Source organism: Prionailurus bengalensis, chromosome A1 (assembly GCF_016509475.1).
Source record: "Prionailurus bengalensis isolate Pbe53 chromosome A1, Fcat_Pben_1.1_paternal_pri, whole genome shotgun sequence".
NCBI classification, from domain to species: Eukaryota; Metazoa; Chordata; class Mammalia; order Carnivora; family Felidae; genus Prionailurus; species Prionailurus bengalensis.
The window spans coordinates 198510242-198538052 of NC_057343.1; the positions used below are offsets into that span (position 1 = coordinate 198510242).

General features: G+C 46.9%; 1 protein-coding gene across 7 annotated transcripts in view; it reads right to left on the bottom strand.

Annotated features, from left to right (window-relative positions):
- ABLIM3 (actin binding LIM protein family member 3) overlaps positions 1-27811 on the bottom strand; it is a 110162-nt gene that overhangs the window by 56924 nt on the left and 25427 nt on the right. For all 7 annotated transcript variants that reach the window (XM_043598287.1, XM_043598302.1, XM_043598279.1 and 4 more), the window contains exons 3-5: positions 14287-14424; positions 3572-3755; positions 1383-1495 (exon numbers count right to left, since the gene is read on the bottom strand). In XM_043598287.1, coding sequence (XP_043454222.1) covers positions 1383-1495; positions 3572-3755; positions 14287-14424 — 435 coding nt within the window. The remainder of the gene's footprint in view (positions 1-1382; positions 1496-3571; positions 3756-14286; positions 14425-27811) is intronic.

Genomic DNA, 27811 nt, shown 5'->3' on the forward strand with positions numbered 1-27811 from the left:
GGCCTGACACGTGATCTGCTGGTCTCTGGGCGCCTCTGCAGCATCCGTCACAGGGCCGTGGTCCTGCACCCCAGCACTCCCAGCCTTGCTGTCATTCTTCACGATGCTTTCAAGGAATTATAAAAGACAGCAGCATGTGTGCTCAGCCACCTTGAGATGGAAACCTGCTCAGACCAGCGAACTGTTCATGAACGTCACCGGGGACGCTGAAGGAAGTGCTCTCTGCATAGTCTGTGAGCAGATCCGATTAGGTCTAGGGGAAGGAAGGGTGAGGGAGGGAGCCTTCCCATCGTCTTTCTCCCCAGCACACGGCACCGGGCAATCTCTCATGGAACCCCTAGGGGCTGAGGCCTGCCGACTCTGTGGTTTCGTGCTCACCCCCACGGGGGGACGCAGCCTCGCCATGCTGACTCTGTCGTTGCCCGCACCCACACGGTGATGCCGCACAGGAGGCTAATGGGTTTTCATTGATTCTGCTGGGGAGGCCAGGGGGAGCGTCATGTAACGTAAGAACACCAGAGCCTAGCGTGGCTTACCGTAGACCCTGGGGCCAGGCCCGTGTGTGTGTGGGCACCTGCCATCAGCAGCCTGACAAGGGCGTGTGGGAACCGTGATTCAGACATCTTACCGCTAGACATACTTGGGTGGGATGGATGCTCCACACATTTGAATGAGTGTTCCAAGGTACACTCTTGAACCTCAGTTTCCCCCCAGATCTATGGTTTGGGGATGAGACACAACATTTGCTCTGGTGTGGCCGATGCTCCTCATCTCGAACGGTGGTTCTCAGTCTTAGGAGCAGCAAGCACCTCGCCCAGGAAGCTTATTAAAGCTGCGGATTTCTGGGTTCCCTTCTTAGAAGCCCGAAGCGGGCCTAAAAATCTGCATGTTTACTAGTCACGCAGTGAAGCTGACGCAGTGGTCCCCTGGACACTCCCTAAGAGACGCTAGTACAGCCCTGGTGGTTGGCTCCCGTATTTCTCCCCTTAAAGACGTGTCTGTGTATACTTTTTACTAGAGTTTGTGAAAATTGAGAACCACTGGTAGCTTCATCAGCCCTGTTAAGGTACCCCCGGGGAATGTGGGTCCAGAGGAGGGATGAGATCAGGAGCCCAGCTCATCCCAGAAGAGCCCCACCCAAGTGGCCAAACATGATACAGGCTGTCATGGTTTAGCCTCAGCAGCCTGCCTTCCCTGCATTTCTGCTTAAGGAAGCTTGTGAGTCTGGGCAGGGTGCCAACTGGGTCATGCTTCAGGAGTCCTCCAGGGTGGAAACCTCCCCCACTTCCCTCCGGGACCGCAGGAGCCGGTGACGGAGCCGGGACAGGGAGCCCTAGGATTCACGGCCGGCGGACAGGGAGGTGCCCCAGGGGAGGACTCACGGCTCGGTCCGCGGATCTTGATGGGCCTACTGCTGGTCATGGACTGGGAGCATGTCTGACACACGCATTCCTTCCCGCTGAAGGTCACCTTGTCTCCAATGGGGAAAGGCTTCCTGCAAGGGACATGAAAGAGAAATTCAACACCTCTCCTCTGGAGGGATTCCACGTCTATTGGTGAGCTGACAGCGCATGGGCTCACAGCTCGGTACCGCACACAGCCCGCCTTACGTTATACCAGGTAAATTCAAGGGCTGTTCGCAGCACCAGGCTGGCTGAACCGCTCAGTTGGGGCCAGGACCAGAACTGGAGGCCCACTGGGGCCATTTACATGACTTTAACACTGGGCAAATCATGACACTTAGTTGAGCTTACACTTCTCATCTGTAAACGAACTGGCTAACAATTCCTCCTCGAGTTGTCCCTTCGTCCTGGAAGGACTTTTTCCACCCCAACCTCACCTATCCCCCTACGTCAAGAAGAAGCCATCCAACTCCTCGATTCACCCAGATCTCTTCCTTTCACTACCCGGGAGGTTGAGAAGCGCCCAGATGCCCTCTTCCTCTCCTCCGCATTTGTGCCGTTTGGGTTCCAGGGTTCAAAGGTCTCCAACTTGTACACGTCCTGCCTCCCTAACCAAATATAAACTGAGCACAGAGTCCCTGGCAGCATTAACCCCGTTGTTCAGCTGCGCTTGAGCACAGAGTCTGGGACACAGGCTCTGGGCACAGCCCCGGACACAGGCTTCCAGTGGCTCCACCGCCCTTGCGTGAGCAACGTGGGACAAGGGAAGGAGCGCCGGGGTGACGTGGGGGAGCTGTGTTCTCATCTTGGCCCAGGCACTGACTTGTGGCAAAGGACGAGGCACTATATCCGTATGGGGCCCGACAGAAACTTCACTTTATACCGTATGGACCCTACTGTGCTAACCTCCAATGGGGCTGGGAGTCTGGGCCCCAGAGCCCAGGTTTTAAGACACGGACGACTGAATGAATGAATTCCGCTGGGTGATTTTATTTGCTTATACGCTGTGTCATTAGTCTCAGCTGGGAACTCTAGCTGGTAACCAACAGGTAGTTATTTCATGGGGAGAATAATTAATCTATAAATTCCCTTCCTGATTAAAAAATGCATATATTTCTTCCAAACCCTGTTTCTACTTATGACTTAATCAGAGCAGTCCATTAAATTTTAATGTATTTGTGGGCAGGGCTGAGGTTTCCTTTAGGTTTCTCATCTCTTTAATGTGGTGCTTGGCATACAATGGACCCTTAATGTACATCTGCTAAGTTAACAAGTGACTGGGGATTCAGGGCATGGGGGGGGGGGTGGGAGGGGGGGGGTGGAGGGGAGGTTTCCATCATCTACCAGGTAGCCTGAGAGGCTAGGTGCTTATTATACGATGATGACAAGGATAGCAAAAGGAGACCCAATTATGTCCTGAGCTGTGGTCTCTGCAAGCACCAACTCATTTATATCTTCAGGAAAACCCACTGAGGTTGGGGTGGTTTTGAGGCCCCTTTTACTGATGAAGAAGCGGAGGCTCACAGAGGTCGGATCACTTTCCAGGGTCACAGAGGAAGGCTACAAACGGGTACCTCTGAACCACATGTGGCTGAAGGTGTGGGAGCTGGCCCAGGTGCCTGGTTCCCAAAATGGGTTGTGAGAGGCCAGGGTAGTCAGCGGCTCCTTTGAGGACTTCTGATGGGAAGTGGGAGGCTGAGCGTGGAGGCCTGGATCCTTACTCTTGTCTTGACCGCCGGACAAACTAGTGTTTTGTATTAGATCATATTTGACAGATTGGATTCGGCTGCTAAAAGGTTTGCAAACTAGGGGCACCTGGGTGGCTCAGTCGGTTGAGCGTCCGACCTCGGCTCAGGTCATAATCTCACAGTCCGTGAGTTCGAGCCCCGTGTCGGGCTCTGTGCTGACAGCTCGGAGCCTGGAGCCTGCTTTGGATTCTGTGTCTCCCTCTCTCTCTGCCCCTCCCCTGCTCATGCTCTGTCTCTCTCTGTCTCAAAAATAAGTAAGCATTAAAAAAAAAAAAAAAGGGTTTGCAAACCACTGGCCTGTCAGATCGTTCCACCCGTGAGATCTTAGAAATCCGAGTGTTCGCCATACAGCCCTGGGAGCCCCAGAACTGCCAGGGCGCTCGGGCAGAGGGTCCCGCCCTCTGCCGGCCACCTGCTCACCTGCACAAGCTGCACACGAAGCACTTGGGGTGGTAGGTGCGGCCCAGGGCAGAGATGACCTCCCCGGTGATGAAGTCCCGGCAGCTGTCGCAGCGGGTGCCGTAGAGTTGCTGGTAGTCCTGAGTGCAGATGTACTCTTGGTTCTTGAAGAAGAAGCCCGACTGGGCCAGGCCGCAGCCACACACTGGGGGCAACAAACAGAGAGACAAGGGCAGGCTGAGTCCAGGAAGGTCTGCAAGCGTGAGGTTCTCACTGGGGACAAGGCTGGTGTCTGACATGGTCATGTGGCCAGAAAATGGTGGCAGATTGGACCTCACGGGGCTAGCGTTTCTGAAAGTATATCCCGAAGACCACTTGCGTCAGAATCGGGACCCCGGCCGGCTCCTTTAGGTGCAGACGCCTGGGCCTGAATCGGGCTCGCTGGGGCTAAGGTCCAGGTGTTTGAGTGTTAGCATACTCCCCAGCTGCTTCTGATGTGCCCTGACTGAGACCACTGATGGACAGCCCTCTCAATACATGGATGAAAGTTTAGGGCTGCCGTGGCTCACGCAATGCCATGCCGGTGGTATTATGAATTTGAGAAGAAGAATCATTCAGTTAAAGTTCCTCTGGGCGCTTTCTACGGGCTGGAGTCTGTGCTAGGTGAAGACAACTTAGAATGGCAATGGGACGGATGATTTGAAGTTTATAACCTGCTCTCACCACACACATAACGAGTTGGTCTGTTCCCCGGGCAGGAATGATAAAACACGATCCCCGAACTGTACTATTGAGCTACTAATGTATGCCAAAAGGCGACCTTATGGAACACACGTCACAGGCGATAGACCATGGGCTGCTGCAGGCAGCAAGTGCTGTTAGTGGGGAGGAAAAGGGAGCAATGTCATTGGGGAGGGATCATGGTAGGCTTCTTGGAGGAGGCGGCAGCTGGGCTGAACTCTGAAGGCAGGATGAGCCACAGCACATAAGTAGAAGTTGCAAGTGATATTCGTGTGGTGGTGGGGCAGGGGTTGGGGTAGTGTTTTTAGGGAACAGAGAATACTAATAAAGGAAAATATTGACGGTTGGAAGAGGGCCTGAGTCTAGCTTAAGAAGTTTAGCCTTTGTGGGATATTGAGAAGCCACGGATAGTTTTTTAAAAACATTAAAGGGGCGCCTGGGTGGCGCAGTCGGTTAAGCGTCCGACTTCAGCCAGGTCATGATCTCGCAGTCCGTGAGTTCGAGCCCCGCATCAGGCTCTGGGCTGATGGCTCAGAGCCTGGAGCCTGTTTCCGATTCTGTGTCTCCCTCTCTCTCTGCCCCTCCCCCGTTCATGCTCTGTCTCTCTCTCTGTCCCAAAATAAATAAATAAATGTTGAAAAAAAAAATTTAAAAAAAAACATTAAAAAAATTATTTTGAAACTCTCCACCATATACAAAAGACGAGAGAAGGTTATAATGATGTCCCATCACCTATTTGCAAAAGTGACCAATTGCACTGATAGCTTTTGAATAGACAGGCAATATGATTTCATAAGGTCTTGTGGGATTTCCTCGAGGACAATATGAAGATGTGTAGGACCGATAATAGATAGAGCAGGTGGATTTAATTATAGGTACTCGAACGACTCAACCCATGTGGGACTCCCTTCCCTCGAGGGACTTAGAAACGTGGGAAATGGGATTTCCCTCTGAGGGTTGAGTTATGAAATCAACACCTAATGAGAAGAGCAGAAAGAGGCAAAGCCTCTTCCAGGAGATCGAATGGCTCTCAGGGCCACCAGAACTGCTGAGTGTATTGATCCAGCTATAAAGCAAGGGTGGCCAGCCAGGAAGGGGCTGGCCAGCAATCAAAGGAAGGCCATGAGGGAGTCCATTTGCACCCTACGACCACCCCCCTTGCTCTGAGTGTTCAGAGTGATCGTCTGAGAGTTTGGCTTTCTATGCAGTTGGCCTTTGGGAGAGACGCAGCTGGTCAGGGGAATGAGAACTAGTACAACGGAGAATCGCAGCTCTTGTTTCCATTAATAAACAGGCACTCTGATTTTATACGTAGGTTTCCTGTGGACTTGGTTACCACGAATGAGCTTTCTCAAGCACGGTCAGCGGTGTGGAAACCAAGGAGACGGAATTCTGAGCCTGTAATCGTGAGGACCTGGCCTGGTCTGGGTGATACTACCCCAGCAAACACGACCTCCTCGTTAACAGGGGAAGTTGCATTGCAAGAGAAGCCAGGTTAAAGATAGGAGGGACTTCCGGGCGCGTGGCAGAACTATTTCGCAAGTGTTCGTTCACCTTGCAGGCTTCCAGGACCAGGATGAGTGAGGAGGAGGACAGCCCCAGATGTCCCAGCATTAGGGCGACAGTGCAGCACAGTGGGAGATGTAGTTGGTCTGGGAGCTGAACCATCTGGGCTCTGGTTTTGTCACCGCCACTAACTCTGTGGGTGACCATGAACTTGGTCTCTGTTCACATGGATGCAAAATGAAGAAGCCGGATTAAAAAGGGACCCGAGCTTTTCTTCTGACACTGACTGACAGGCTGTGAGTCTAGAAGGAGAACTTCCTCAAGGGCTTACCAGGTGCCAAAACATTTTAAACTCAGTGCGAGGTAGAGCCTCTGGAGACCACGCCTGCAGAGAGGCTGGAGGGAGTGGTGGGGGTTGGTGGGGGGAGGGTTCACCTGCCACCGGCGCTTGGTGAAAATTCATCACATCAAACAATGCCTTGAGAGCAGGCAAGGCCAGAGTACAGGCCGTTCTGGGGTGTGCAGGTGGCGGATCAATTGACTTCATGGCTGTGGAATTAGTTAGTTCATGGCCTAGGACCTCATGGGAATCAGTTCCTGTTTTTTCCTTCTTTTCTCTCCTTTGTTTCCCCAGCCAGCTCCACCCTCACAGCCACCACTCCCAGTGGACAAAACCAGGAGGCCATCAGAAAACTTGGAACAATCAGTTCCTCTATTTCCCCCAAGGAGCTGAAGGAGGAAGTTTTTGGTAGAAAGGACGTAAAGGTTGATAAGGATCTCAGGGGGGTTCCTGGAAATCCAGTGGGGTACGCGGGGACGGAAGACAAGTTGGACAGCACCGACAGATGCATCTGAGGTTGAACAGAGCCCAACATTCAAATAACAGGAAAGGCCTTGGAGAGGGTCTGCAGTATGGAACTGATGTGGAATGAACACACCTGGGGCAGTCGTTATTCTGTGAATCAAAAAAATCAAAAAGTCTACTATTTAAAAAAAAAAAAGCAGATCATTTGGTTTGACAGCGGGACAGGATATGAAAACTTGGCACTGCTTTGAGAAAATCCGGAACGAACGTCCACTATAAATATAATGCCTAGAAAGAGGCCTGGCATACAGTCACAGCACGTTTGTACTGCTCTGTGGGTCACTGGACCTTCGTCCGTATTTCTGTTCTACCGCTCAGGGGCTGTGTGGCTTTGAAAAAGTTACCCCACCTCTCTGGGCTCCGTTGCTTCATTTGTGAAATGAAGGGGCTATGCGGTAACTGAGAACACACCCCAGATCCGAGAGCCCAGGATTCTGTCATATGATTCCACTGATTTCAACTTTTCAAATGAGACTGAGTTTTACGGAATTTCAAAACCAAAGTGTTATTAGCAGGGCCACCGAGGGCGATCTATTTAACATTTAAATATTTAAATTGTGAAATATATATACAGAAGACAGTCAATATCCACGTACAGTTTATTTTTTTAATTATTATTATTTTGCTAGTGTTTATTTATTTTTGACAGAGAGACAGAGCATGAGAAGGGGAGGGGCAGAGAGAGAGGGAGACACAGAATGCGAAGCAGGCTCCAGGCTCGGAGCTGTCAGCACAGAGCCCGACGCGGGACTCCAACTCACGGACCGCGAGATCATGACCTGAGCCCAAGTCGGACGCTCAACCGACTGAGCCGCCCAGGCGCCCCAACGTATGGTGTAATGAAGAAGAATAAAATACACTCCCAGGTAGCCGCTACCACGTTATGAAATAGAACACTACCAGTGCGTTGGAAGACCGTTTGCACCTCCTAGAAGCATCCTCTTCCCATGTGGTCCCTAATTTGTGCGTTTGTCCTCCCCTTGCTTTTCTTTCCACTTTTACCACCTCTGATGTATCCACAAATAACGCGTTATTTAGTTCTGCCTTTTTGGAACTTTATATTGATGGAACCATACGGCATTTATTCTTCTGTGCTTGCGTCATACTTGGAGGATTATGTTTTTGAGATTCATCCACATCCATGCACGTAACTGCAGTTTTCATTCTCACGGCTGTGCTGTATCCCATTGTCCACATCATAATTGATCTACTTTACTGTTGAAGGACATTTGAGCTCCTTGCAGTTTTGTTTTGTTTTGAAATGTTGCTTTGAAAATTCCTGTATTTGCAAGGTGATGCCTTACTGTTTTCCAAAGAGTTTTTCCCATTTACATTCCCACCAGCAGTTTCCACTGATGGATATCGTCACTGAAAGCTGATAATGGGCAGTCAACATGGTAGCTACAAAATGACATCTTATTGTGATTTTAAATTTCCTCTCCCTGATTATTAACCAGACTGGGAATCTTATGCTTTTTAAAAAAAAAAAAAAATTTATGTATTTATTTTGAGAGAGAATGAGTGACAGGGGGAGGGGCAGAGAGGGAGGGGAGAGAGAAAATCCAGAGCAGGCTCCTCCCTGTCAGCACAGAGTCCGATGTAGGGCTCGAACTCATGAACCGTGAGGTTATGACCTGAGCTGAAATCAAGAGTCAGACGCTTGACTGACTGAGTCACCCAGGTGCCCCAAGAATCTTATTACATGTTTCTGGGCCATCTGTGTTTTCAAGGTTCATCCACGTAGGAGTATGTATCAGTATTTCATTCCTTCGTATTGCTGAATGATATTGCACTACATTTTATTTACCCATTCATTGGTTGCTGGATATTTGAATTGTTTCCAATTTTTGACTTTGTGAATAACACTGCTATGAATTTTCATGCACAAGTCTTTGTGTGGGCATATATTTCTCTTTAGCATATATCTTCTGAATTTGACCTTGTTAAGTCATATGGCAATTCTACATTAAACCCCTAGAGAAACCGCAAGACTTTTCCACAGCAGCTATACATTTTGCATTCCCGCCAGCAATGGATGAGGATTCTGATTTCTCCGCATTCTTGCCAACGCTTGTATTATCTGTCTTTTTGAATATGGCCATCCTAGTGGGTGTGATGTGTATCTCCTTGTGCTTTGATGTGCATTTCTCAGATGACTAATGACATTGAGCATTTTCCCATGAGTTTATTGGACATTTATAGAATTTCTTTGGAGAAACCTGTATTCAGATCCTTCGCCCATCTTGAACTTAGATTATTTGTCTTTTTCTTAGTAAGTTGTAAGAATCCCTTATATAGTTTAGATACAAGTCCTTTACCAGATGTAAGATTCACAAATTTCCTCTCCCATTTAGCGGGCTGACTTTTTACATGGTTGATGGTATATTTTGAAGCACAAAAGTGTTTAATTTTGATGACCTCTAACTCATCCGTTTTGATGACATCGAACTCATCATCACGATGAGTGACATCGAACTCATCATTAGGCCAAGAAGTCTTTGCCTAACTCAGGTTGCAAAGACTTACTCTTATATTTTCTCCTAAGGGTTTTATAGTCTTAGCTCTTACCTATAGCTTTTTGACTTATTTTGGGCTAATTTTTGTGTATGGTGTGAGGAGGGGGGGGTCTATCTTCATTTTTTTTTTTTTTTTTTGCCTATGTGTATCTAGTTTTCCTACCATCATTTGTTGCAGACTGTTCTTTCCCTATAGAATTGTCCTGATAGCCTTGTTGAAAATCAGGTGACCTTAAATCTAATGGCTTATTTCTGCTCTCTCAGTTCTATTGATCTATATGTCTATCCATGTGCTAATACCACATTGTCTTGTTTTTTGTTGCTTTGTAGTAAGTTTTACAAGTGGGAAGTTTGAGTCGTCCAGCTTTGTTCTTTTTTAGGCTTGCTTTGGCTATTCTACATCCCCTACGGTTCCATATTAATTTTACAATCAGCTTGTCAATTTCTTTAAAGAAGCCAGCCGGGATTTCTATGAGGACTGCATTTGTTATGAATTGAATAGTGTCCTCCCCCAAATTTATCTTTTGAAGCCCTAACTCCCAGTGGGTAGGGGGTATTGAGGAGATAATTAGGTTTAGGTGAGATCATGAGGGTGGGACCCTCATTATGAGATTAGTGTTGTTATTAGAAGAGACACCAGCAAGCTTTCCTTCTCTTTTTCCGACATGTGAGGACACAGTAAGAAGATGGCTGTCTGCAGTCCAAGAAGGGAGCTCTGACCACAACCCAACATGTTGGCACCTTGATATTGGACTTCCAGCCTCTGGAACAGTGAGACAACAAACTTGTGTTGGTTAAGCCACTCAATCTATGGTATTTTGTTGGGGATAAATACTAAGTAAGCTAAGATAGCATCAAATCTATAGATCAATCTGAAGAACACTGCCATCTTAACAATATTAAGACCTCAGACCCATGAACACGAGATTTCATTTATTTAGATCTTTTAAAATATTTTGTAACTGTCAGAGTACAAATTTTGTACTTTTGTTAAATCTATTCCTACATATTTTATTTTTGATCCGACGGTCACTGGCATTGCTTTCTCAATTTCATTTTCGGACTGTCCATTGCAAGTGTGTAGACAAAGAATTGATTTTGGTATACTGATCTTTCACCCTGCAACCTTGCTGAACGTATTTATTTCCAATAGTTTTTTAGTGCATATATTAAGACCATGCCACGTGCATAGAGAAGTAATCTTACCTTTTCTTTTTCAATCTGGATGTCTTTCATTTGACTTTCTTGTATAACCGGCCCCATATGAACCTACAGTACCAATGCTGAATGGGAGTAGTGAGAGCAAACATCCTGTTCCTACTTTTGATTTTACAGGCAGGCAAGCAGTCTTTCACCATTAAGTATGACGTTGGTTATGGGTTTGCCTTTGTTCTTGAAAGATACTTTGGCTGAATACCTACTTCTACATTTATAGTGATTTCTTTCAGTACAGACAGGTATTATTTCACTGTTCTCTGGTTTCCTTGTTGCTAACACGCCAGCTGTCAGTCTGCTTACCATTCATGTGCAGATGATCTATTTCTTGTCTTGGATGTTTTTAAGATCGTCTTCTGCCTTTGGTAATCTGCAGTTCATTCTGATGACGTAAGTATTTTCTATTTTTCTAGCGGGATTTCTTCAGTTTCTGGATCCAAGGATTTGTATCTTTGAACAGTTCTGGAAACTTCAGAGCTGTCATGTCTCCAAATACTGTCTTCCCACTCATGTGTTCTGTTACATACCTCTAAAGCTCTGATTGGATGTCTGTCAAACCTCTTCACTATTTTCTCCGTGTATGAACTTCTCTTTTATTTTTACTACCTTCTTATATTTCTGGGCTATATGGATATACCTTTTTCTTGGCTAAATCTTACAGCTTATTAAATTCTCTCCAGCAACACCTAATCTGCTATATAATCCATACATTGACTTTCTAATTTCAAATATTACATATTTTTATTTTGAAGTTTTGTGTCTTTTTAAAAATCTGTTGTGCTATTGGTTACAATGTGTTGTTTCTTGCTCATTTTTTATGGCCCTTCTCCCCTACTTAAATGTATTTGAATCTAGTCAATATAATGTCAGAAAATACCAATTTATGAAGTCTGTAAGGTCCTGATTCTTCTTTACATTGCTTTTGCTGGTAGTTATGCCATTATGATTGGAATGAGTTACTTATTTTGCTAATAATGTTATCTGAGGGAGTTTTTTGAGGTCTGGAGTAAAGCTGAGTTCCTCCAAAGAGGACTATCATTTGCTTCTGCCATTTACCAAATGTAGGATCACTTTCTTTTAAATTCTGGGAGTGCCTGGGTGGCTCAGTCGGTTCAGCCTTTGACTTCAGCTCAGGTCATGATCTTGCTGTTCCCGAGTTCAAGCCCCGCATCAGGCTCTGTGCTGACAGCTCGGAGCCTGGAGCCAGTTTCAGATTCTGTGTCTTCCTCTCTGTCTCTCTCTCTCTCTCAAAAACAAACATTAAAAAAATTAAAAAAGAATTTAACTGACGTTACACTTTTTAAAAATTTATGCCAAGTATATAGCATGAATATAGAACATGAATTCATGTTAAAGGTGGATTATGGACAGACATTTTGATAAAAGCTTTATTCTCTACCCAGTGCCAAAGTTGGTACAGACAAGTTTTGTTGCTGTCTCCTTCTCCACTTTATTTCTCATCCATCCATACAATGAGAGTAAGATTTTCATAGGGGAAAATGTCAGCTTTACTCAGAGGTCTCCTGTTAGATTTCTACTCAGACCAGGCTCTAACCTCTACCTGTCCATGATCCGTATAGCCATCAAGGCAAGAGCTCAAGGTCTCCGAGGTTTAGGGGATTAAATATGGCTTTGGAAGTCACACCAGGACTTCTGCTTTTATTTTTGTTTTTCACCTCTGCAGGTTCTTTCCTTTCATGTCAGCACAGTAGGGCACGGTAAAAGAGTTGTAAGAAAAATTCATAGAGATTTTAACTTTTTCAAATGAGGCTATTTAGGGTAACTAGTCTCTATAACTGGTTACTGCTGGAAACAAAAATCCTCTCATTTGTTTCACTTCTAAGCAAGCTGACATTGAAAACAGTCAGAAAAGTAAATCTATTTTTTTCTTTAAAATCTCCATGAAAGGAGATTCCATCACCGCCCTGTGGTGGATTGTCAAAATGGCCAAATTCTTCCTTTCTCTGCCTTCATGCTCTTGACATCTGCAAATCCTCCCACAAAAGGCAAAGCTTATCTCCCTACAATCTTGAATCTGGGTTGGCCATTTGACTCGTTTGGGCCAATGGGACATTAGCAAGCAGGACGCGTGCCGAGAGGCTCAAACGGGTCTCGCTTATTGAAGCTTGCTCTCCTGTCCTTGGAGCTCTGAGACCACCATGCAGAGCAGTCCAGGCCAGGCTGCTGGAGGACGAGAAGCCATCTGCAGGCACCCAGCTCAACAGCCTGGCAACCACTGCCAGCTGACCCGCCGATATCATGAGGCGAGCGGAGATACGGAGGGCCAGCGCAGACTGGAAGAACGGCCCCGCCAACCCAGCGAATCACGAGCTAAATAAAAAATTATTTTACACTGGTAAATTTTGGGGTAAGCAAAAGGTAACTAATATACTTGCTTAAGAATACAATTGCACCGTGCTAGCTCAAACCTCCCGAGAACAATTTTATTGTCTGCACCCTCTGTCCTGCCTCGGTTTCTAGGGGATGTAACAACGGTCACTCACCAAGACACTTTGGCAGGTCAGCTTGCACTAAAGGGACTTGCCAATTCACACTATAGAATTTAAACCATGTCAATTAAAATATACTCCATGTATGCTTCCGTACAAAAAATTAGGGCATGTGAGTATGTTTATTCGCTGAGTTTATTTGCTCAGTGTGGCGTGTAGTTAGATCCTGAGGAAGAGATCCAGAGTTTTTCTCGACGGCAGGGGAAGTCAATCTCAGACACATGAGACTGAGGTTGGAAACAGTTACTAAAACGAAAAGATCCGAGGTTTCGTTTGGCCTCAAATTCAGTCTATGTCAATGGTGTGAAGTGGGTCCTCAGGAGGTCAATTCGACATCAGTCATATTCACAGAAATGTTGCCCTTGCCGTAGCTGGCGGACCTTGAGAGCCGTGGTCCGTCCTGGGCGCTATGTTTTCAGAATGATACTGACAAACCGGAATGGACCAAGGAGGAAGACTCCACGATGATGATACAAGTTGGAATTTAAGGGTCCATAGGATCAATTTAAGGATCTATAATCAGGCACGGGGAGCCCTAGCTGCTACAAGCATGTGAATAGCAGTCACGGTTGTAAGGCAAACACGAAGCGCTCATCGGACTTCATAAGGGCAGATCTAGAACCAACAGGTGCCACGTTAACTCTTTGGGGCCAAACATTTTATAACCCACAGGGCCGTCCAACCTCAGATTGGCTGCGCTGTGGAACAGGAAGCCTGGATGAGGGGTTCAAGAAGTGGAGGCTGGGGAGGCATCTGTCAGGGACGATGGGGAAGGGAGTGTTGCCCTGCTTGGGCCAGATGCGTCTCTGGGCTCTGTCAGCAGAGTTTCTCTTCCTTCCTCCTGCTGGTTATCCTGCTTCTTTAGGAACTGATGGCTCCTAAGGGTTCAGAGGTAACCCAACATCCGTCTGCCCCCAAACTACAGACCTTAGTGAAGTCATAATGGACCTTCTCCTCTGTTAAACTTAACCTTTGAGGATTGCCACATTGTTACAGAACAGGTGCTCGACTCAGCGCCATGCTGACTTTCAGCCAGGACTGCTTACTCTTTCATTCACTCTCAGATTGATTTATAGACACAAGACAGGATTCTTTCCAGATCTGTAAGTTAAGCTTGCGGGATTGCCTTTTTCCTTCCGGGTCAGCGCTACCACTCTGAGGTCACCAGCTTCCCTCTCTCCCCAACGTCCCGACTCTTCTGTCTCCTCTTCACTCCACGCTGCCTATGGGAGAGTTCTCATAACAGGCGCAAGGAAAGTTTCTTTGGGCCCGTATAGGTATCTCAGCAGCCTGTGTTCGCTCTGCCCGCCCCTGTGGCATGTCCTGGGGGGTGACCCCAGGGCCTGCAATCTGACAAGGGGGTTGGGAGTCTGGGTCTCCTACCTTGACAGGTGAAGCATCTGATGTGGAAGTGGTTATTGTGGACACGAACCACTTCCCCTTTGCAGGTGTCTCCACATCGGTAGCACTGGATGACATTGGAGCTGCCTCGGGGATTGTAAGGATTCTGCTGATAAGGAACTGTAGAAAGAAACAAAGAGATCACCATCCAGAAGGCCCTTGCTCTTTAAAAACTCTGCTAGAAGACACTGTCCTAATCCTAACTGGGAGAAAAAGCAGAAAGGGAAGTAATTAGCTGAGTACCTTCAATACATCATCAGGGCTGCACCTGCCAAGCTCGGGCATCATGAGAAGGTGAGTGGCATTGAGACGTGAGTCCATAAATCTCCTTAAGCAGGCAGAGACTTAAGAGTGAGCATAACCTTTCCTCGCAATAATAGTGGCCAAATTCGTGGGGAAAAAAAAAAAGTAAAAAAGGAAGTAGAGGACTTCAAGAAATACCATTTCCTTGGCGATTTCTGGATCAAAACCAGGCCCCGAACTTCTCAAAGAAAATTTGGGTCCTGCAATTGACACGGGTCTCAAAGAAATGGGTGACTGACCCTGCCTCCAATCGGCCTTTGAGTTAAGCAAGTGACACCCTCTCACTGGGCCTCTTGTTTTGACATCTATAAAATGAGGGTAGTCAGTGGTAGCACAGACTTTGTGTAACAAAGAGGCATAAAGGGGAGGCACTGTAGTTTGGAAGGAGGTTGATGAGGGGACGCCTCTTAAGGCTGCCTTTGAGTGGCAGTTTCCGTAACATTGAGAAAACATCAGAAGTATCTAATGAAGAAAAAGGATCTGGCAGAGACGACGAAGGGGCTGAAGTCCCTGGAGGCTGGGCATTTAACAATACTGCAGAGCTCTGCTAGCCTCTGGGTCTATTGTTCTCTTGCTCAGACGTTCTCATGGCCACTTTCCTAGATCTCCCGTCCCTGAGATATACTTTGCTTAACCATTCTAAAATCTGGTCATCTGATTAGAATAATTGTGTTTGTTTGTTTATTCTAAGCACCTGCTTCATTCAGGCTTGGAAGGGATATTGACAGCTCTCTGGTCCACTCATTACGTATATGCTGTTGACATAGCTTTGCCAATGAGGAGTCAAATCTCTCTTGTAGAAAGCCCCTAGGGGGACTGGGAGAGAATTCCTCAATTCTCAAACTTGAAGCAACACTCTAAAATCTTTTGCTCATATCCTATTAGGAGGAGGCTCACTCTTGTCCTGGCTATGAAGATGACCACCTGATTGGAGGGGAATTGATGTCTATCATTGAGACATATCGATTTATTGCCTACAATTTGAACAAGCGTATTATAAGTCACGCAAACCTTGCACTGAAAAGGGACTTAGAGATCACTTGATTCAGGGCTTCCTGACCTAGGGCCGTAGTTGTTAATGGCTGTTGGCTGAAATTTGAATCTTTTATGCTAGGCACATGAAGGGTGGCCCGTGCTGTCTTGCTTGGCAATGAAATGTGAATGGGAAGTGTGTGTGTCACTTTCAATCGGAAGCCCTATGAGCCAGTTGGTGCCTTTTCCATAGCCCAGCAACCAGTGAAACCCCAGATGGTGTGCAGGATGCATCAGCTTGGGTTCCTGACCGGGGAGTCATGGAGCAGAGCTCCAAGGCTAACCCAGGATGAACATCTATTGTGAGCAAGGAGGAATTTTGTTGTCATTGCCTTGTTACTGCAGCATATCCTGACGGAGGCACCTGGGGTCTAGTATTTCTAATTAAATATAAAATTTGGTGTTAGGTACATTATCCCACAGCTTTCTCCAGATTCTCAAAGATGATCTTTGCAACTGATCTCATCTGCTTCCTCCTTTTGAAGATAAGAAACAGGAAAGTGGGACTTTCAATTATCGTTCACTTACAGGTACCCTGAACTCCCGGTGCACCTTAGGGCAAAAAGCTGGTTGCTGAGCCCTGAAAGTGTTGCCTCGGACAGGTTTGCCATCTGAGGCAGGAGAATATCCTTTTCCCAATCTTTTTCTCGAGTTCATGCTCCTTATCCAACTTGTTTCCCGTCTTAAACTTAAGACAAAAGTTAAGTGAGTTAATTAGTTAACTAAATCATTAATTAACTCATTAAACCGGTCAATACATGTAAAGCATTTCAAAAAGCACATGAAGTGCTCCACAAATGTTCACCGGTGCCATGATCATCACATCCTCCCCACAGCTCAGAGCAATCCTTTCCCACCCCCAGAATGTCCATATGCATTCATCCTATTTCCTTTTCTTCTTTCTCTGATTCTTGTTCACCATCCCTGGAAAATATCCCACTCTCCCTTCTCCCACCAATCTGTGGGGGAAAAAAGCCACGTAGATTCTATTTACTTGAGCACTGAAGTGATCCACCATTGTCGAGGGAAACAAATCTATGAGTCTGAAAATCAAGTAAGTACCAACAGGATAATCATCACCAATAGGGATGAGAGGTCTCAAAAGTATCCCAAAGTCCCTCCAGATGCTCTGTACTGATTTTCATCTACCTCTTCTAATTTAAAAAAAAAAAAAAAAAATTAACGTTTATTTATTTTTGAGACAGAGAGAGACAGAGCATGAATGGGGGAGGGTCAGAGAGAGGGAGACACAGAATCCGAAACAGGCTCCAGGCTCTGAGCTGCCAGCGCAGAGCCCGAGGCGGGGCTGAAACTCACGGACCGGGAGATCATGACCTGAGCCGACCACCTAACCGACTGACCCACCCAGGCGCCCTATCTCTTCTAATTTAACCTGCCTTCCTGCTCAAGAACCAACTTCCAAGATCAATTAGATTTTCCCCGATTTGATTTTCTAGGGAAATTTATTTGTGATCATGGTCCTCAGTCAAAACTCAGTCTTTGAACCACTCAGATAAAAAGGCGTAAAATCAGAGTGAGGGGAGGGATTGAGAAAATGGGTTTTCTGGGGGGGGGGGGGGGAGGGCAGAGTTACTGATGGGCTCCCCCCACCCTAACCCTGCTGCTTCCCTCAGGATGAGTGTGCCGCTTTGGTGAGGCTGACAGGCTGGAAACCTACAAATGTCTGATGTTTGTAAATAATCCCATAAATAGAAATGCAGGCATCGCGGTTGTGAGTTCTTCCAGATTGCTGATGTAAATAAACTGTGATTATAAAAGGGCAGCGGTGTAGCAAGATTTGATCTTCGAGATGTGTGAAGATCTTTCCTTATCTAGATAGTGCCAACAGGAACTCTAGGGGTCAAGGAGGCTATGCTGACATATGCCATATCTGCTCCTGCCCGGAAAGCATCCTCGGGTGATTACATCCACAACGTAATCTAACCTGATTCTGTGCACGTAGGTGTGTATGGAGGGGTCATTTCTTCCCACCAATCTACACCCCTCCAAAAAAAAAAAACACATTAAAATTTTATTGTTGATTTTCTGCTGGGTATCATTTCCACTAATTTTCATCTCAGAAAGTACTACAAAATCAGTCATGTGACTTATAACATTTGTCTTATGGGCAAATGTCCCTTGAATTCCAAATTGACTTTTACCTGAATTTTTGAACTGCCTATCCCTGGGAGCAACATTTTACAGCGACCATGAGCCTCAAAGGACATTAACTCTGCTCACTGGTGGAAGAATCCATGAAGTTACCGGTTTAGACATATGGATCATGTGATTTGTTTCTCAAATGCGCGCAGGGAATCTCTGGCTTCTGTTTAATGTTATTTGGCCAATAAAGGGCACCTAGGAGAGGCATTCTCCCTTCCTAGTCTGTAAGCAGTGTTGTCCAGTAGATTTCTGAGTATAGAACTGTTCTGCATTTACATCGTCCAATGTAATAACTACTAGCCATATGTGGCTGTTGGGCACTTGAAATGTGGCTACCATGACGGAGGTATTGAATTTTTAATTTTATTTCTTTTTAATTAATACAAATTTACATTTAAATAGCCACATGTGGCTAGCGGCACCATTATTGGACATTACAGCTTTATAGATCCACAAACGGACACCAGGCAATGAGGATGGGGGTGGGGGAGGGGGGTCGGGAAGAAATGAAATCTAGTTGAATCTTATTTATATAAAAATAACACATACCAATTAGTTCAGGAATACCGCCTCAGACTTAAATTATTCCTTTTCACCCTTGAAGAGTTTTAAAGTTGTACTTAAAAGCAGTTTGCAACAGGACCCAATGACACACACACATTCACCCATCCTGAATTTGATCTGGAAACAAAATCTTCTGAGCAATGAAATAAATACTATTTTTTTTTTAAGTCACAATGTTTTAGGCACTGCGAGACTGAACAATCTTAATTTTTCCAAGAACAAGGGCAAAAAAAGTCAACTGGCAAAAGGCCGTCAGAGTGATTTTTTAAGACAGAAAATCAGCTGGTCAATGCCTTCGAGATGAAAATTGAAGGTTCTGAAAAATGAAGTCGTCTTTCACACGCATAGCAAATCTTTAAGCACGATGGGAAAATACAACTTAATTCCGCGATGAAGTTTGCACGTGAAGCTCTCCCCAAATGTGACAAAGGTAATTTAAAAGTGTTGGAGCACAACAGCACCTCGGGAGGGGAGGGGTGGCCGGTCTCCTGGCAAGTGTAAAGGAGACAGTGAGTTGAACTGAGCAGGAAACAAGCTGAGCATCCAGTTAGTTCATCAGGCTTTCCCTCCCTCCCTCTGGCCATCCTTTTTTTTTTTTTTTTTAAATCTTAGGTGCTTCTCTCTCATAGATAGGGCGTGGGTGGCCTGGGTTCCAATTCCCTCCCTGTTCTTACCTGGTTCTACCATCTTGGACAAATCCTCCCTCTGCAATCAATGAGGGGCTTGGACAAAATGATCTGCAAGATTCCCTCCAATTAAAAGCTGGGTCTGGCTCTGTGTGTCCTTTTCTGTGCTTCCTTCTCCCTCCCCCCGCTCCACCCCCCTTCTCTCCCTGAACTGGTCTCGACTTTTAAACTAGACCGCGTTGTCCGTCATTAGATGAGTCTCTTTCAAAAGCAGATGATGGCGTGACTGCCCTCTCCCAAACACCAAGACCGAAGTTATGTTCTCCTTACTGATGCGGTACCTGCACAATTTGCCTTCCTCCCCTGAGGGTTGCCTGACCTTGTAGACAACAACGTTCCTACATTCTAATTGAGTCGTCTTTAAAATAGTCTTTAAAAGGCAGGAGCACCTATGCTATCCTGGGGCATAATGAAAAGAGCGACGAAACTGACTTGGAGACAGTACAACTGTGAATCACTGGCTGGAAGTGTAATAAAAACAGTGGAGCTTCTGGGTGAATGGTGTAACATGGAGCAGGGAATCAACCAGTTCAGAAATGAGCTTGCAACCGCCCCGGGCCCAGGAAAATAACCGATGGCAGGAGCTGTCACACGTCTGCTCCCCACGGCCTCATTAGGGCCCAGAGTACCCGGGGTGTGTTCACAGGTATTTCCTAAATACCGAGGAGGAGCTCCGACTGTGGATCCAGGCATTTCACGGGTAGAAAGCAGTTGCCTGAAAGCTTAGGGTGGGGTCTGTATAGAAGAGTATCTGGCACTTTACAACAGGATCCTTGAATTTGATTTTTGGGGTTGAATCAGGGCCTGCAGCCCTGATCCCGTTTCCTGGGGTAAGGCCACAGAGACGTAGGATCCTTGCATTGAGGCACAGAGGTTAAGGGTGTGGACGCTGGAGTCAGGAAGGCTGAGTTTCTATTCTAGCCCTGCTGCCTGCCGGCTGTGTGACCTTGAACAAGTTAAGGGCGTGACACCTGTCTCAGTTTGCTCATCTCTAGAGTGGGAATAATTCAGGTCATCGGTGAGTATTATATCACTTAAATTATATAGAAGTGCTTAGTACACAGCTTGCATGTAACTCGGGCGTGGTAAATACAAGCAATGATTAATATTAAAAGATCTCTGGGGGGCACCTGGGTGGCTCAGTGGGTTGAGCGTCTGACTTCGGCCCAGGTGATGATCTCAGGGTTCGCGAGTTCAAGCCCCGGGTCAGGCTCTGTGCTGACAGCTCGGAGTCTGGAGCCTGCTTCGGATTCTGTGTCTCCTTCTCTCTCTGCCCCTTCCCAGCTTACGCTCTCTTTCTCTCTCTGTCAAAAATAAATAAACTTAAAAAAATTTAAAAGACCTCTGAAGCCACGCGCTCCCATCTCCAACTCAGTATAGGAACTTTTTCTGAATGGCTCCTGTCACTTGCTACCGAGTTGGGTTCAGACACTGTCAAATCCATTTTTGGACCAGTCCAACTTGGGCAAAGGTCTTCTGGATTTTTCCCTCCCTCCTGTCAGGAAGAGTGGCGCCCTGGCTGCCGCCTGTTCCCCACCTTAGAGGCTCCTCCTCTTTCTCACCCCATCTCTGAGCTGTCTGTGTACGGGTTTCCGTGGGCTGTAGAGGTGGGTGGTTGACACGCTTTTGATGTACCCTGAAGAGGAATGTGTGACTTGGGTGTTTCCTGTGGTGGGAACAGAGGCTATGATCTGCGCTTTCCTGGGGCGGTGTATTTTGGGCACATCTGCTGTTCCCTGGGGGACGCGTTGGCACGTCGGTTGTGTGTGCATACTGAGAATCGGTGAGTGATTTGTTTTCTGGAAACTGTAGGGAGACCGCGAGGGCTGCTTTCCCGTAGCACAGAAGGGCCACGCGTGTGCCCCCTCATGGCGTCATTACACCTGTGTTCATCGTGTGACTCCCTGGGGCCGGTCAGAGCGGAAGAGGACTGGGAGGTGACCTCATACACTAGACTGTGAGCTGCATGAGGGCAGGGACCACGGGTGTCTTGTTGGCCACTGTACTATCGTGTGCCACGTACGTGAGTGCTCAAAAGTATTTGGTGGATAAATTAAAGAGCGAATAAAATGAGTCCCTTGGTTTCATTTAACAAATGAGAAGGCTGAGGCCCGGAGGGAGGGGAGAGAACTTAGGCTTGCTTGCGTCAGTGTCTGAGGGTGTGTGTTCTAGAATAACAGGATAAGAGAGGCAACCCGGAGAGTGGCCCCAGGGTCACCGAAAGGTGGGGGAGGGAGTTCACAGACACAGAAGAATACATTTCCATAAATCTGGAGTCGTGCTGAGGCTTAGCATTAGCCCAGGTGGGCCGATGGGGGTTGGGGGTGGGGTGGGGTCAGTGGTCTAAGATGCAGAAGCATAAGGGGACAGCTCGGAAAGAAGCTGAACAAAACAGCATGGCTGAATGCCCAAGGAAAGGCCTGGAAGGATAAGGGATAGCAGTGAGAGAGCGGTTACTCTGTCAGAAACTGTGCTCAGCCATTTGCATATGCCATCTCTCTGAGTTTTCGAGTTCAGGAGGGGGACCTTATTAATATCCCTCTTTTACAGATGTGGAAACTGAGGCCCAAAGAACTGAGGTCACTCGCCCAAGGCCACACCGTTAGTATGGCAGCAGGACCTGAACCTAGGCAGCTCTCACCATGATGCTTTACTGCCTGCCATGCACCAGTGCCAACACGGCTCCCTCTGGGGAGGGAGTGGGCTTGGGGGAGGCTACAAAGGGCATCTAATTACTCCCCAGACAGTAATCATCCATCCCTTGTCTAGCCGATTTCCAATGTGCACATACATTTCACACAGATTTAAGAATAACGTTTGGAGGGTACAGCCCAGGAAACTGGGCACAGTCATGCAGCATCTGTGGCCAAGGATGAAGACGCCATGATGGTTGCCCCCTCCCCCCTCCTCCCCCCCCCCCCCCCCCAACGAGCGGATGGCAGCCTTGAGCCACTTCCCCGGCAGGAGAGGGGCAGCCCGACAGGTGTGGGTGTTGGGTCCCTCAGAGAGGCAGGCTCTGCAGGTGCTGGCAGCTGTCACAGAGCAGAGGCAGGGGTGCTCTGGGAAACCCCCAGTCCCTGCACAGATGGCCCGGCCTGGCCCCACTTTCCCATGTCAGCAGGTCGGTAACACGGTCTGTCACCCCAAGACGACATTGTAAAAGCCTTGCTGCAACAGAAACTCTTCCTCAGCCTCTCTCTGCCAGGCTCGTCAGTGTGTTCTGTGGTCATGGCGGGGAGCTGGCAATATGGCTGCGCCACCTTCTTCAGAAGTATGTTGTCAGGACATGTGTCAGAACGGCACGCTCTTGGCCAGACAGGCTGCTCTTGCCTGACAGCCAGCTGCCATGCTCCAGCTCCAGCAGCAAGAGTCTGTCTAGACTCAAATGGCTCTTTACCTCAGCGAGGTCCCAGGCGAGGACCCTGGACCTCAAGTCCGCGACTGGAGTGATGTATCATTCACTTGTTGGTCAAGTCACTTGATAAAATGAGAATTGTGGATTTTTATTGAGTTGCTAAATTCGGAAAGCTGGTCCCGAAACAATATCATAGAATTAACTTTCTACTCATTTCTATGTTAATCTTATGATAAGAAAGAAGGAAAGAAAGAAAGAAAGAAAGAAAGGAGGAAGGAAAGAAAGAAGGGAGGAAAGAAAGAAAGAAAGGAGGGAGGAAAGAAAGAAAGAAAGAAAGAAAGAAAGAAAGAAAGAAAGAAAGAAAAAAGAAAGGAGGGAGGAAAGAAAGAAAGGAGGAAAGAAAGGAAGAAAGAAAGAAAGAAAGAAAGAAAGAAAGAAAGAAAGAAAGAAAAAAGAAAGGAGGAAAGAAAGAAAGAAAGAAAGAAAGAAAGAAAGAAAAGAAAGGAGGGAGGAAAGAAAGAAAGGAGGAAAGAAAGAAAGAAAGAAAGAAAGAAAGAAAGAAAACCCATATACTTCTGACTGAATTCAATAAAACACTTCAAGATTAAAAAACAACAACAATAAAAGCCCTCAATTCTTTCTTTTAAGTCAGCTTGGTTCCTATTTCAGCCTAAGCAGAAACTCAACATAAGCAGATGGCCAGCATGTACTCCCATCCTGCTCTTCACTGGGGTTGCGTTGGGGGGCTCAGCCCAGAGGGGTCAGCACTGGGCGTCTTTCTAAGGACTCAAATAGATCTGTGTTCTCATTTCTTTCCCGCAGATTCTCCTCCCCACCTCTGGGCCAGGGAATCATTTTGTTAGCTGGGGGTAAAGGAGTCCTTTTTGCTCTAATTTACACTTTCTCTAGAATGTTTAGCTTTGTAGTGGATCCTTCCTGTTCTAAGGGCACAAACTTTTGAAATTCAAAAGCCAGGAAGTGACCTCTTTTGTCTCTGCCTCCTGCTGCCCATCCTGGCCCTGAGGCCTCCTTCACTGAATAGAGGGAAGGAGCAGGAGGGCTGGGTGAAGGAAGTACCAGTTTATATTTCAAGACTATCATCTTGCTGCACTTGGGCACGGGGTTCTAAAAATACGATCTATAGAGCTGGGTATGAATGGCTGAGAAATAGTTGAGACTTGCTGCAGGAGGGGGAAATCCCTAGGGTGTTTGGCATTCCCCCCCCCCCCCCCCCGCTTGGAGGTGGCTCCTGTCAATCAACAGCACGTCTCTTGTCATTGCTGACTCTGTCCCTCATATCTTTACCAAGCCCCCAATCAGGGACACTGAAGGGCTGTGAAAAGAGCTAAACGCTAACATGAACTGGAATTACTAGGTGCCAGGCCCTGTGCTAAGTTCTTCAGACCCACCATCTCACTGAATTCTCAAGCCCCACAAGACAGATACCCTAGGATCCCTCTTCTATCCAAGGGCAATCTGAGGCACAGAGAGGTTAATTAATTGGCCTGAATTCACACCACATGCAGACATTGGAGCTAGGATTCAGGCAGGCATTGGAGGTCTAGAAGAGGCTTGATTTTGCCTCCTAGTGTATCCTGAGGGAAGGAAGGGGACCCAACAAGCATAATGGCTGTCTTGCCCTGGGGCCTCGAGGCACCCTTTCCAGCATCTCTACAGCTTATCTGAGAACACTATTTGGGTTGCTTCCGAGGCCCTGGAAACCATGTCGGAAATGGAGGGACTCCAGGAAGCTACCAATTGTCTTTGTGCTATGAGTGACTCAGTCCCTTGGCCTCCGAGCCAGAGGCTTTAATACTTATACAATGTTTGCTTCCTGAGACTGGCAGGCCATCAGGCTCTGACAGACTGTTGGGAAATGCAAGGAACATCAGCTGTCACCTGGGCTCCCCTTGACTTATGGGTTTTCAGCATCAGAAGGGAAGGCATATAGAAAATATCTCGTCTAGAGCTTTCCTTTTTTTTTTTTTTTTTTTTTAAAGCTTCAAACCCTTCCTTGAAATGATGAAATGGCCTCTAGGTTGTCAGGATTCATTGCAAACCATGCCTGGAATGCAAACACACGGTGACCTGGGAGTTATTCAGGGAAATCCCCTAGACCAGGGGATGCTTGCGTTGGATGGGGCTCCCAGACACGCTTTATTAGCGCGGCGCGGTGTTTGTTTTTAAATCCTTCCACATCACCATGGTTCCCACCTCTTCCTTTTGCCTCACCCCTAGCCAGCTTCTCTCCCACACTGCCAGGCACTTGAAGGCACTGGCGTTGTGATCACCGCCCAGGGCCCACACAGCTGCTGTGACTGAAGTGATGTAGGGTCTGACGCGCCACCTACTTGTGACCCCCTCTCTCTCCAAGCTAGCCCTCAGGACGGACACCTTCCTTAGGCTCCTTCTTCTCCACATTTTACAGATGCAGCATGCAGCCCTGAGGCTCCGTGAGGGGAGGACCTCGCTCAGGGTCTCTGCCACCCTGGCCACATCAGATGTTCTCCAGCAGGGAGATGTTCTTCCTTCTGATCAGGGACCGTTTGCCCAAGAACAGGCCAAAGTCAGGTACAAGTGACACCAAAGCCATCCCAAGCAGCTTCGGTGCTCAGGGGGCAGAGGTCCCCCAAAGCCCCCTCTTTGGTGTCCAGACTGCTTGCCTCACTGCTCCAAGTTTGACAGGGCTCTCCTGGATGACCTTGGCCATCATCCATTCACCTGCAGGTGCCCTTACTACACAATAGCACCCCCCATCCCCCCAATCTGGGCTGTCAGGCCTTCCTTTCCCCAGGCTGGGAGGATGGCTCACCATGGTTCTACTGTGTCTCATCTGCTCCCTCCGTCCCTCTTTCTTTCTTTACCTCTCAGTCCCTCTCTCCTTCTGCCTTTCTTCCCCCTCCCCACCTTCCCCCTGTCTTCCTTCCTCCTCTGTCTTACCAAGATTTCTGTTAATAGCTGGTTCTTCCCTGGGAGACGGAACCAGTTATTTTTTGTGAGGCCTCAGGCAGGACACGCCCCATTCCTGGGTTACTGTTTTCCCATCTATAAAGGAAAAGGTTTGCATTCTTGGATCTCTCAGTTTCCTTTCGGAGCCAATATGCTATGCATATTAAACACAAGTGCAACACAAAATGCCTTCAGGGGCCAGGCAGGTAATGTCAGTGCAAAATCAATCCAAGGGGATCAAACTGACAAGATTTGCTCACCTAATGGAGAAGAAGCTGCTAGGCCCCAGGGGATTATTGTCCTGCAAAAACATGTTAAGGTCCCAAAAAGGCGTATCTGTGGCGGGATATATTCTGCCTGTGGGCCACCAGTTTGGGATCCCTGCATCCAGGCAGATAGATGACCACAAAGTCACTTCCAATTACCATCTGAGAAGTCACATGCTCACCATATGCCTGTAGGATCTGGAAGAGTAGAATATTCCTAAAATGAGGTCTTGCAGAGCCCCAGGCTGGATGAGGGAGCACCATATAAGCATGTCAATCTCAAGGTCCTGGCTACATTACTTCCTCAGGGACGGGCATGGGTTTTCAATTTTTCTGACCATGAACCACTAGAAGAAATTACTTTTGCAAAATGACCCAATACACAAATACGTGAAACCAAATTTTCGCAAACGAGACTTATTTTTAGTACACGTGATACGTACTGATCTTTTCTTTTTCTATTCCATTCCATTTGAATACTTCATGCTATTTCATTAAAAAAATGTTGCTTGCCACCCAGTAATATGTATAAGTTCAGAGATGAAAAGAATGATGAAGATCATTCTAGGTTTGCACTGTCCCACAGGCTAATCATTCTTCAAATGTGGCCAAATTAACATCAGTTAAGTAAAATTAAAAATCCGGTTTCCCAGTCACACTAGCCGTATTTTAAGTACTCATGTGGCCACATATGGCAAGTGACAATTGTATTGGACAGCAGAAATAGAACATCGTCATTAGTGCAGAAAGTTCTATTAGGTGTCTTTACAACAAGCCTCATGGTTTTGCCAAGAAAAGAGACCAAGGCCCATGGCCCTTCAGAGAGAGAGATTTGAAATTGTGGACGTATGGGTTGGGGACAAATGGAGGTAGCCTCAAAGATGTCTGCCAGGGTCACACGAGGAATCAGGGTGAAGAGTGGGCCCTTGCAGGTTTATCTTCACTATGGGACCCGCAACTCAAAGGCCACATCTGCAGTCCACAGGTGAGGTGGTTGGATTAGACTCTTAACCTTCACAGAAAAACAGAAGCAAATTTTCATGGCTCTAGGTGGTATTTATGGGGTAGTTTCTGTGAGCTGGAGCAAAAACGGGCTATGGGACCTGTCAGATCTGGGTTCAAATCCAGCCTTTTCCTCTCTCAAGCTGTATGAGATCGAGCAAAGTGCTATGCCACTGAGCCTCAGTTTCCTGATCTGTAAACTGGGAATGGTATATTTGCCTTTTAGAATTTTTGAATGGAGCAGAGGTGGCGTAAATGGCTCCTTTCTTCCTGGAAGTGCTTTGTGCCATATCATCTGGTATATTGCAAGTGCTAAGCCAAAGCTTGCTGTAATGGTAATGATAGCAGCAATTATAATAGCAAAGCTAAATATTGTGGAGATGTAAAGATAAAGTAAATACATCTCCTACTCTATAGGAAATTCCACGATGGAGTAGGGAAGTTTTTTTTCATTGCATCTTTTTAAAGATATGTTTTTAACGTTTTATTTATTTTTGATAGAGAGAGAGAGAGCACAAGCAGGAGCAGGCGAGGCTCAGAGAGAGAGAGAGGGGAACAGAAGATCCGAAGCAGACTCTGTGCTGACAGCAGCAAACCCGGTATGGGGCTGGAACTCATAAACTGCGAGATCATGACCTGAGCTGAAGTCTGAGGCTCAACCATCTGAGCCACCCAGATGCCCCTAAATTTATTAAAATTAAGTTTATTTATTTTGAGAGAATGAGTAGGGGAGGGGCAGAGAGAGAGAGAGAGAGAGAGAGAGAGAGGGAATCCTAAGCAGACTCTGAGTGGCAGCATGGAGCCTGACGCCAGGCTCGAACTCATGAGATCATGACCCAGCTGAAACCAAGAGTGGGTGGCTTAACTGACTGAGCCACCCAGGCACCCCTTTTATTACTGCGTCTTTAATGCCAAACCCAGTCCCTGGGGACTAGTAAGCACTCAATTCATACTTGCCAAATAACAAATAATGAAAATATGTCCCTAAATGCTACAGCCTAGAATTTCTTAAAAGAATCAGAGAGGTCTAAAAATGGGGTGCTGACAATCTTACCAATTATTTCTGATTGAAAAGGGGAGGGGAAAGAAAGACAACAACTGAGGACGGGGCATTTTGTACTTTAAAGTAGGTTGTTGACACATGGTCATCTGGGATGAAGAAGTCAAGACACGGAAAGTAACCAAGA